Consider the following 12,861-nt stretch of genomic DNA (forward strand, 5'->3'; position numbering starts at 1 on the left):
TCCCCACATTGTCATTGGAGAAATTAAATAAGTATAAGAAAAAAAAATTGTATAAGAAAAAATATTGAATAATAATTTCCTGTCAATATACATAGTATGTCCTTATTATCTACAAAATTTCATGAAATTCTGTTGTGTGTTTTCAGAGGAGTTGAGATGACAAACTGTTGCAGAAGTACATTGAAGCAAATAAGTTCAAAGGGGCGTAACTCCTAGAAAAAAAAATTGAACCGTAATTTCCTGTCGATATGCACATCTACATAGTATGTCCTTATTATCTACAAAGTTTCATGAAATTCTGTTGTGTGGTTTGAGAGGAGTTGCGATGACAAACTGTTGCAGTAGTACATTAAAGTAAATAAGTTCAAAGGGGCGTAACTCCTAGAAAAAAAATTGAATCGCAATTTCCCGTCGATATGCACAACTACATAGTATGTCCTTATTATCTGAAAAGGTTTCGTGAAATTCTGTTGTGTGGTTTGAGAGGAGTTGCGATGACAAACTGTTGCAGTAGTACATTAAAGTAAATAAGTTCAAAGGGGCGTAACTCCTAGAAAAAAAATTGAATCGCAATTTCCCGTCGATATGCACAACTACATAGTATGTCCTTATTATCTGAAAAGGTTTCGTGAAATTCTGTTGTGTGGTTTGAGAGGAGTTGCGATGACAAGAAACAGGACTGACGGACTGACGGACGGACGGACTGACGGACGGACGGACGGGTCAAAAACATTATACCCTCCGCAACTTCGTTGCGTGGGGTATAAAAACATGTTGGAGCTACTAATTCTGGAAAGAGAAGAGATACAAGTCAGGAGAATTTCACACAATAGTAAAAACATGTAGGAGCTACTAATTCTAGAAAGAGAAGAGATAGAAGTCAGGAGAATTTGACACAGAAGTAAAAACATGTTGGAGCTACTAATTCTGGAAAGAGAAGAGATACAAGTCGGGAGAATTTCACACAGTAGTAAAAACATGTAGGAGCTACTAATTCTAGAAAGAGAAGAGATAGAAGTCAGGAGATTTTGACACAGGTGTATGAACATGTTCGAGCTACTAATTCTAGAAAGAGAAGAGATACAATAAGGAGAATTTAACCTAATGAGGTGATTGGTATACAAAAATCAGTTTAACAAATTTGTTAAAACTAAAATTAGTTTACAAACAGGGAGAATTTGACAGAGTATGGATAATGTACATCTCCTGCCATGGAGTGGACAAGATGACCAATAGGGATTATGTAGACCCCTGTCACGGACAGGACAAGATGGCCAGTAGATCTCATATAGACCCTTTGGTATGGAGAATAAGAAGAGCAGTAGGGATAATGAAGAACCCCTGCATGGTGTGGACAAGCTGACCAGTATGTATATATATATATAGTATAGACCCCCTGAAATGGTGTGGACAAGATTACCATAAGAGATAAGGTAGACCACAAGCCATGGAGTAGAGAAGATCATTAGTAAGGATAATGTAGACCCCTGCAATGGTGTGGACAAGCTGACCAGTATGAAAAGTGTAGACCCCCTTTCTGATAAAATCAGCTGAAAAGACAGGCAATGATTTTTATGAATGGAGTTGACAAGATGACAAGTATGAATAGTGTACATGTAGACCCCCTTTCTGATAAAAATCAACTAAACAGACAGGCAAATGTTTGCACCTGTCCTAAGTCAGGAATCTGATGAACAGTAGTGGTCGTCTTTTATGTAGTTCATACGTGTTTCTCGTTTCTTGTTTTTAAATAGATAATAGTTATAGACCACTGGTTTTCCTATCTGAATGGTTTTACACTAGTAATTTTTGAGGCCCTTTATAGCTTGCTGTTTGGTGTGAGCCAAGGCTCAGTGTTGAAGGCTGTACCTTGTCCTATAATGGTTTACTTTTATAAATTGTTACTTGGATGGAGAATTGTCTCATTGGCACTCATACCACATCCGTCGATATTTTTATCAATAGACAAAATGACCGGTATAAATAATGTAGACCCCTTTTCTGATAAAATCAACTTAACAGACCGGCAATGTTTTTATCTATGTAGTGGACAAGATGACCAGTAAGTATACTGTAGACCCCCTTTCTGATAAAATCAACTTAACAGACCGGCAATGTTTTTATCTATGTAGTAGACAAGATGACCAGTAAGTATACTGTAGACCCCTTTTCTGATAAAATCAACTTAACAGACCGGCAATGTTTTTATCTATGTAGTGGACAAGATGACCAGTAAGTATACTGTAGACCCCCTTTCTGATAAAATCAACTTAACAGACCGGCAATGTTTTTATCTATGTAGTGGACAAGATGACCAGTAAGTATACTGTAGACCCCCTTTCTGATAAAATCAACTTAACAGACTGGCTATGTTTTTATCTATGTAGTGGACAAGATGACCAGTAAGTATACTGTAGACCCCCTTTCTGATAAAATCAACTTAACAGACTGGCAATGTTTTTATCCATTAAAAACATTGACTTTTTATAAGATAAAATCAATAAAGAGTTTTGTCTTAATGAGAAGTTTTTTCCACCACTGACAAGGAAGCTATATTTTTTGGAATTTATTGGACATGTTTTATTTCTTATTTGAATTTTCAATTAATTAGAAAATCTCAGTGGGTTAATAATAAAAAACTAAGAATGATTTCTGGTATTAACATGCTCATATGTACTAATGGTATTCTAAATACTTGTTAAATGAGAAAATAAAAATAATTCATTTCAAACATAGAAATATTAGATAGGTAACAAAATTACTTCATACCATTTTCTCATATATAAATATGAATTCATTGAATAAATTCCCCAGTGATCCAGTGACTAATTCACAGGGATACTCGGCCAACTGCTGTAGGTGGAGTAATTTGTCACAACAGCAAAGAAAAGTGCAATAAAGATATAATATAAAAAAAAAAAAAAAAAATCTCATATACAAGCTTTTTATCTTTATTTCTCCTGAACCAATTTAGGTACTGTGGATTCCTATTATTGGTTGGATACTAATTTTTCGTGGGTATAGGTGAACCACAAATTTAAATGTTTAACGAATTACAAATTTTCTATCAGGTTGTATCAGTATGCAGACTTTGGCAAAACCATGAATATCCATGTAAAGGCAAGTTTTCTGCAATCCAGTAAAATTGGTACCCATAAAAATAAATGAACCCACAGTAATTCTTTGTTTATTGAAATTGAACATTATATGCCTTTTTTTTACCTTCACTGCACAGAGGATTTAAGTGTTGATGGTAACTATCTTTTAGTAAGACCGGCCCTATATACCCATATAGGTAATGCCCCAAAACAATCAATAAATAAAAGTCACACCTACCTACACTGTCAGACCAAAGATGGATCAATAAAGTCACACCCCTACCTACACTGTCAGACCAAAGATGGATCAATAAAGTCACACCCCTACCTACACATTCAGACCAAAGATGGATCAAAGCCAAACCCCATGAGTGTATGAGTGTACATCAATATTCCTAACCTTTTTATTGTTTTTTATTTAAAACTTTATGTGTTCCATTTGTTTGACTGACAATAATCTTTAAATCTTGGTAGGAGAAAGATTTTCAAGACTGCAACAAAAACTAAATTGTGTAAAAACATTTATAATAAAAAAAACCTTCATCACCTGTAATGGTCAATCAAGATGACCTTCATCCAATCCATAGGTCAATTGACCCATTGTTTCAATTTAGTTCATAAACAAATCAGCAATAAACATCTTCTAAATTAAAAAGATGTTGATATTGAAAAAAGATAATCTTCTTTAACTGAACTTCATCTAGCCCATAGTTCAATGGAATAAACAAATCACCCATAAACATTTTCTAAATTCAAAAGATGTTGATATTGAAAATAAAAGCCATTCTAATTTGTTTACCATCAGTGTTAATTTATAGAGCTGTGTATCAATGATTTATATGAGGTAACTGTCAAATAGAAGCTTTATAAGACAAAAGATTTCAATGTTTTCATGACTCATTTGCTTTACTTTCTCTTGTCAAAGGAAAACATATGTCACATGTTTTTTAAAGGACAAAATCACATTTTCAAAAATAAGATAAGAAACTTGAGGCTCCTAAGAGCATGATTAGTTCACCTGTCAAGTAGATCAGACATTTTCTTTTATCAAGGTTGAAAAAATATTTAGAAGTTGTCATGCTCCTCCTTTAAAAGTTGTACACTCCTCTTGTTTTTTTAATTTTGTAAAGATATTCAAAATCAAATGATCAAATAATATTTTCATGTACATATGTACATACATAAGTACTGTAAATTCAGAAACTAATGCGTGGTTTTAATTATTGCGAAAATTGCGACAGAGTTGTACACTCAATAATTTAAACTCGCAGTTTGAATTTTTTTTATGAATTAAACAGGATTTTTCTGAAAATTGTAAAAATTAAAATCACATTTTAGTCTAAAATGACAAAATCACAATAATAAATGCACGCAATAATTTCTGAATTTACAGTGTATATGAATTTTAATTCCCGCACACTTATTGAGTATCTATCACTAAATCAGTTAAACCTATTAGTATTTTATCTCCCCCACAAAACTATGATTCTATTACTATAAACTATAACAGACCACTACCAGACAGGTGGGTGGGCACTATTACTGTTTTTTCTCATCTTCTAACTTGAGATATATATGGATAAATAACATGACCTTATCAAGTTAGAGGTCAGTCAGGACAATCGATTGTCCTACTTTTACTGACCATACATAACTGGACAATTATAATCTGGTCAACACAGATTTATTCCTTAGAGAACATTTCCAATACAGATATATATATACATTGTGGGGTTCAAAAGAGGGTAAAACTTGGAATATAATTCTTTATGAATTTGACCCTACTGAACTTGACCATTGCAATCTATAGTCAATAAAGATCTATTCATTGGAGAAAACATTTTTACAGTGGGGTTCCATACAGGATATTTAAAAATTTCACAATTTAACAGCTTAAGTATATAAAGGTATTCTTCTCTATATAAATGTTGAATAGATGTTCAAACATTAAATATCTAAGGGTGATATTTAACTGGCCTACCTACAAATTATTTCTCATCCTTAGACCATACACTAAATATAGACAATGCAATTTTCCATATGAACTTCTTTTACAGCTATATGCTAAAAGTATACCACTTTTGTAATAAAATTTTGAAAAAAATTATATCCTTGAATGGACAGCTCACATACACTACTATTTTTTTCAAAGGTCAAAATATAGGGGTGTGCAGAACATTTTCAACATTTATATAATGCTTAACTTCTAACAGTTCAAACATATACTAAAATTCTGTACTACCCCTAACTTCACTTTTAGTCCTATTCAGAATGCAAGTCTAATTTTTTTTTTCATACTGGTAACATTCCAAAGTTGTGTCTCTATGAGATGTAACATAGAGATCATATCTTGAAACCAGCATGTAAACACAACAAAATATCTATGAATATTATATATTATCTCCCCAAAAGAGGTGTGGCTTGAGACACAGCTGTATTTACAAAGTGCAACCTGGATGCCTTTTTTCACCTCTACCATTGGTTTTTATACTGGTAACATTACCAAGTTATGTCTAAGTTAGGAGATGAAACAGAAAATATCTATAAATATTATATATTATCTGCCCAAAAGAGGTGTGGCTTGAGAAACGGCTGTATTGTGTACTTACCAGGTATATTAAAGACTTCACTGTTACCACTTGGAAAGTCTGTATTTTCAGGCACTGTCATGGCATAGTTTTCTAATTGTGGTAAGTTGTCCGGTATATCATTGTGACGTGGGACCAAAACTGGTGGCAGGACTGAAAAAAACCAATCAAAGGCAACAGGTAAAATGTGGTCTGTTGATGTGATATGGAACTATGGGTCTTCACTGTTTTGATTATGAACTAATTAGTCCATTGCTTACTTCTATGAAGGAAATGAATAAGTCTATCTGTTGCTTTAACAAATATTTAAAAGATATCCATATAATGGATGCCTCACAATTCATACAAGACAACCATGATGTATGAGGGGGGGATAGGAGGGGTCCTGATCCGAAATCCCAGGCTTGAAAACATGAAATCCTGAGGTCCTGAATTTAAATAAAGTAAATCCTGACATCCCGAAATCCGAAAAAAAGAATTCTTGGATCCCGAAAGGGTTAATCCAGAAATCCCGAGCTTAAAAACACCTGATCCCGGAGTCCCGATAAAGATCCTATCCCCCCTCATGTATGTTACATGTGTAAATAACAATGAACAAACAATAAGCACTGATTTAACAGGCTACTGACTTGGACAGGCACAAACAATAAGCACTGAAATCACAGGCTACTGACTTGGGACAGACACAAACAATAAGCACTGAATTAACAGGCTACTGACTTGGACAGGCACAAACAATAAGCACTGAATTAACAGGCTACTGACTTGGACAGGCACAAACAATAAGCACTGAAATCACAGGCTACTGACTTGGACAGGCACAAACAATAAGCACTGAAATCACAGGCTACTGACTTGGGACAGACACAAACAATAAGCACTGAAATCACAGGCTACTGACTTGGGACACACACAATTAATAAGCACTGAATTAACAGGCTACTGACTTGGACAGGCACAAACAATAAGCACTGAATTAACAGGCTACTGACTTGGACAGGCACAAACAATAAGCACTGAATTAACAGGCTACTGACTTGGGACAGACACAAACAATAAGCACTGAATTAACAGGCTACTGACTTGGGACAGACACAAACAATAAGCACTGAATTAACAGGCTACTGACTTGGGACAGACACAAACAATAAGCACTGAATTAACAGGCTACTGACTTGGGACAGACACAAACAATAAGCACTGAATTAACAGGCTACTGACTTGGGACAGACACTAACAATAAGCACTGAATTAACAGGCTACTGACTTGGGACAGACACAAACAATAAGCACTGAAATCACAGGCTACTGACTTGGGACACGCACAAACAATAAGCACTGAATTATCAGGCTACTGACTTGGGACAGGCACAAACAGAATGTGACAGGGTTTAATATGTTAGTAGTTGCCTCACCCTACTAACTTGGGACAGGCACAAACAGAATGTGACAGGGTTTAATATGTTAGTAGTTACCTCACCCTAGTTACACAGGCTACTGACTTGGGACAGGCACAAACAGAATGTGACAGGGTTTAATATGTTAGTAGTTGCCTCATCCTAGTTACACAGGCTACTGACTTGGGACAGACACAAACAGAATGTGACAGGGTTTAATATGTTAGTAGTTGCCTCACCCTACTAACTTGGGACAGGCACAAACAGAATGTGACAGGGTTTAATATGTTAGTAGTTGCCTCACCCTAGTTACACAGGCTACTGACTTGGGACAGGCACAAACAGAATGTGACAGGGTTTAATATGTTATAGTAGTTGCCTCACCCTACTGACTTGGGACAGACACATACAGAATGTGACAGGGTTTAATATGTTAGTAGTTACCTCACCCTAGTTTACAGAATGTGACAGGGTTTAGTAGTTGCCTCACCCTACTGACTTGGGACAGACACATACAGAATGTGACAGGGTTTAATATGTTAGTAGTTGCCTCACCCTAGTTACACAGGCTACTGACTTGGGACAGGCACAAACAGAATGTGACAGGGTTTAATATGTTAGTAGTTACCTCACCCTAGTTTCACAGGCTACTAACTTGGGACAGACACATACAGAATGTGACAGGGTTTAATATGTTAGTAGTTACCTCACCCTAGTTTCACAGGCTACTAACTTGGGACAGACACATACAGAATGTGACAGGGTTTAATATGTTAGTAGTTACCTCACCCTAGATTCACAGGCTACTGACTTGGGACAGACACAAACAGAATGTGACAGGGTTTAATATGTTAGTAGTTACCTCACCCTAGTTACACAGGCTACTGACTTGGGACAGACACATACAGAATGTGACAGGGTTTAATATGTTAGTAGTTGCCTCACCCTAGTTACACAGACTACTGACTTGGGACAGACACATACAGAATGTGACAGGGTTTAATATGTTAGTAGTTACCTCACCCTAGTTACACAGGCTACTGACTTGGGACAGGCACAAACAGAATGTGACAGGGTTTAATATGTTAGTAGTTGCCTCACCCTAGTTACACAGGCTACTGACTTGGGACAGACACATACAGAATGTGACAGGGTTTAATATGTTAGTAGTTGCCTCACCCTACTGACTTGGGACAGACACATACAGAATGTGACAGGGTTTAATATGTTAGTAGTTGCCTCACCCTAGTTACACAGGCTACTGACTTGGGACAGTCACAAACAGAATGTGACAGGGTTTAATATGTTAGTAGTTGCCTCACCCTAGTTACACAGGCTACTGACTTGGGACAGTCACAAACAGAATGTGACAGGGTTTAATATGTTAGTAGTTGCCTCACCCTAGTTACACAGGCTACTGACTTGGGACAGGCACAAACAGAATGTGACAGGGTTTAATATGTTATAGTAGTTGCCTCACCCTAGTTACACAGGCTACTGACTTGGACAGGCACAAACAGAATGTGACAGGGTTTAATATGTTAGTAGTGACCTCACGCTAGTTACACAGGCTACTGACTTGGACAGGCACAAACAGAATGTGACAGGGTTTAATATGTTAGTAGTTACCTCACCCTAGTTACACAGGCTACTGACTTGGGACAGGCACAAACAGAATGTGACAGGGTTTAATATGTTAGTAGTTGCCTCACCCTAGTTACACAGGCTACTGACTTGGGACAGACACAAACAGAATGTGACAGGGTTAAATATGTTAGTAGTTGCCTCACCCTAGTTACACAGGCTACTGACTTGGGACAGGCACAAACAGAATGTGACAGGGTATAATATGTTAGTAGTTACCTCCCCTAGTTACACAAGCTACTGACTTGGGACAGGCACAAACAGAATGTGACAGGATTTAATATGTTATAGTAGTTGCCTCACCCTACTGACTTGGACAGACACAAACAGAATGTGACAGGGTTTGATATGTTAGTAGTTGCCTCACCCTACTGACTTGGGACAGGCACAAACAGAATGTGACAGGGTTTAATATGTTAGTAGTTGCCTCACCCTACTGACTTGGGACAGGCACAAACAGAATGTGACAGGGTTTAATATGTTAGTAGTTGCCTCACCCTACTGACTTGGGACAGGCACAAACAGAATGTGACAGGGTTTAATATGTTAGTAGTTGCCTCACCCTACTGACTTGGGACAGGCACAAACAGAATGTGACAGGGTTTAATATGTTAGTAGTTGCCTCACCCTACTGACTTGGGACAGGCACAAACAGAATGTGACAGGGTTTAATATGTTAGTAGTTGCCTCACCCTACTGACTTGGGACAGGCACAAACAGAATGTGACAGGGTTTAATATGTTAGCAGTTGCCTCACCCTACTGACTTGGGACAGGCACAAATAGAATGTGACAGGGTTTAATATGTTAGTAGTTGCCTCATCCTACTGACTTGGGACAGGCACAAACAGAATGTGACAGGGTTTAATATGTTAGTAGTTGCCTCACCCTACTGACTTGGGACAGACACATACAGAATGTGATAGGGTTTAATATGTTAGTAGTTGCCTCACCCTACTGACTTGGGACAGGCACAAACAGAATGTGACAGGGTTTAATATGTTAGTAGTTGCCTCACCCTAGTAACACAGGCTACTGACTTGGGACAGGCACAAACAGAATGTGACAGGGTTTAATATGTTATAGTAGTTACCTCACCCTAGATTCACAGGCTACTGACTTGGGACAGACACAAACAGAATGTGACAGGGTTTAATATGTTAGTAGTTACCTCACCCTACTGACTTGGGACAGACACAAACAGAATGTGACAGGGTTTAATATGTTAGTAGTGACCTCACGCTAGTTACACAGGCTACTGACTTGGGACAGACACAAACAGAATGTGACAGGGTTAAATATGTTAGTAGTTACCTCACCCTAGTTTCACAGGCTACTAACTTGGGACAGACACAAACAGAATGTGACAGGGTTAAATATGTTAGTAGTTACCTCACCCTAGTTACACAGGCTACTAACTTGGGACAGACACAAACAGAATGTGACAGGGTTTAATATGTTAGTAGTTACCTCACCCTAGTTTCACAGGCTACTGACTTGGGACAGTCACAAACAGAATGTGACAGGGTTTAATATGTTAGTAGTTACCTCACCCTAGTTTCACAGGCTACTGACTTGGGACAGGCACATACAGAGTGTGACAGGGTTTAATATGTTAGTAGTTACCTCACCCTAGTTTCACAGGCTACTGACTTGGGACAGACACATACAGAATGTGACAGGGTTTAATATGTTAGTAGTTACCTCACCCTAGTTTCACAGGCTACTGACTTGGGACAGTCACAAACAGAATGTGACAGGGTTTAATATGTTAGTAGTTACCTCACCCTAGTTTCACAGGCTACTGACTTGGGACAGGCACATACAGAGTGTGACAGGGTTTAATATGTTAGTAGTTACCTCACCCTAGTTTCACAGGCTACTGACTTGGGACAGACACATACAGAATGTGACAGGGTTTAATATGTTAGTAGTTACCTCACCCTAGTTTCACAGGCTACTGACTTGGGACAGTCGCATACAGATTGTGACAGGGTTTAATATGTTAGTAGTTACCTCACGCTAGTTTCACAGGCTACTGACTTGGGACAGTCACAAACAGAATGTGACAGGGTTTAATATGTTAGTAGTTACCTCACCCTAGTTTCACAGGCTACTGACTTGGGACAGGCACATACAGAGTGTGATAGGGTTTAATATGTTAGTAGTTACCTCACCCTAGTTTCACAGGCTACTGACTTGGGACAGACACATACAGAGTGTGACAGGGTTTAATATGTTAGTAGTTACCTCACCCTAGTTTCACAGGCTACTGACTTGGGACAGGCACATACAGAGTGTGACAGGGTTTAATATGTTAGTAGTTACCTCACCCTAGTTTCACAGGCTACTGACTTGGGACAGACACATACAGAATGTGACAGGGTTTAATATGTTAGTAGTTACCTCCCCTAGTTACACAAGCTACTGACTTGGGACAGGCATATACAGAGTGTGACAGGGTTTATTATGTTAGTAGTTACCTCACGCTAGTTACACAGGCTACTAACTTGGGACAGACACATACAGAATGTGACAGGGTTTAATATGTTAGTAGTTACCTCACCCTAGTTTCACAGGCTACTGACTTGGGACAGGCACATACAGAGTGTGATAGGGTTTAATATGTTAGTAGTTACCTCACCCTAGTTTCACAGGCTACTGACTTAGGACAGACACATACAGAGTGTGACAGGGTTTAATATGTTAGTAGTTACCTCACCCTAGTTTCACAGGCTACTGACTTGGGACAGGCACATACAGAGTGTGACAGGGTTTAATATGTTAGTAGTTACCTCACCCTAGTTTCACAGGCTACTGACTTGGGACAGACACATACAGAATGTGACAGGGTTTAATATGTTAGTAGTTACCTCCCCTAGTTACACAAGCTACTGACTTGGGACAGGCATATACAGAGTGTGACAGGGTTTAATATGTTAGTAGTTACCTCACGCTAGTTACACAGGCTACTAACTTGGGACAGACACATACAGAATGTGACAGGGTTTAATATGTTAGTAGTTACCTCACCCTAGTTTCACAGGCTACTGACTTGGGACAGTCGCATACAGATTGTGACAGGATTTAATATGTTAGTAATTACCTCCCCTAGTTACACAGGCTACTGACTTGGGACAGTCGCATACAGATTGTGACAGGATTTAATATGTTAGTAATTACCTCCCCTAGTTACACAGGCTACTAACTTGGGACAGACACCTACAGAATGTGACAGGTTTAATATGTTAGTAGTTACATTTTGTACCTCCCCTAGTTAGTAGCTACCTCCCCTAGTTACAAATTTTAACCAATGGTGCTGATATACAATTAATGGTATATATTTTAAAATTATTTTTGCAATTTCTATTAGTAGATTATAAATAATAGACTGAATAAAAAGAGAGACAATTTTGTTTATTATAGCATTTGCTCTTCATTGATTTTACATCCCAGCTCCGCATTAAACTTAGAAATTTTTATACAAAAAAGGCAAACTAATTTGTGGATAAAAAATTCTAATGCTTTTGCTGGGAATCCAACTCAAAACTTTTAGTATATAGATTCAAGAGTTGTGCCCCTACACCAGGACGACTAGATTATCAGGAAACAAACTTGCTATTCATTTTAAATCATATTTAAATATTGTATTCAGGGCTAATTTTTTTTCCTTATCTATAGCTGGGATGTAAAATAGTTATCTCATTTGGACTTGGTATGTCTTTGGCCTCTGACCATTGGGTGATCTTTCACTGTAAAAAAATGACCAAAAAAGACTGCAAGAGTTATCTCCCCTTCCAATGTTAATTTCCATAGGAAATTAAAAATGCTGATTTTGAGTTTTCCTCAAGTTCGATTTTATGGGACTTTTTTCTGTGTATATAAAGGGCATAATGCTATAGATTAGAACTAAAACATTTTCTGTTGCAATTAGTTTGAGGTTAAATCTTAGTTTGACTGGACTATGGCACATGGCATCCTCATGGGATAACTATTAAAGAATTTAATTGTCAGATTGAAAGGTCATAAAAGTTAGAAACACCAAACATGTGTATGAAGTGTTTAAATGCTTTTTTTACTGTTATGTATCTTTGTGTATTTATAACTACCAGAACATCTACATGTGTGTAATGAC

At 37.5% G+C, this 12,861-nt stretch overlaps 1 protein-coding gene across 2 annotated transcripts in view; it reads right to left on the reverse strand.

Annotated features, from left to right (window-relative positions):
* The window catches only part of LOC139496406 (mothers against decapentaplegic homolog 3-like), a 58,710-nt gene that overhangs the window by 37,840 nt on the left and 8,009 nt on the right, over positions 1-12,861 (reverse strand). For both annotated transcript variants that reach the window (XM_071284996.1, XM_071284997.1), the window contains exon 3: positions 5,708-5,839. In XM_071284996.1, the coding sequence (XP_071141097.1) occupies positions 5,708-5,839 (132 nt within the window). The remainder of the gene's footprint in view (positions 1-5,707; positions 5,840-12,861) is intronic.

The sequence above is a fragment of the Mytilus edulis genome, chromosome 11 (genome assembly GCF_963676685.1).
Source record: "Mytilus edulis chromosome 11, xbMytEdul2.2, whole genome shotgun sequence".
Taxonomy (NCBI): domain Eukaryota; kingdom Metazoa; phylum Mollusca; class Bivalvia; order Mytilida; family Mytilidae; genus Mytilus; species Mytilus edulis.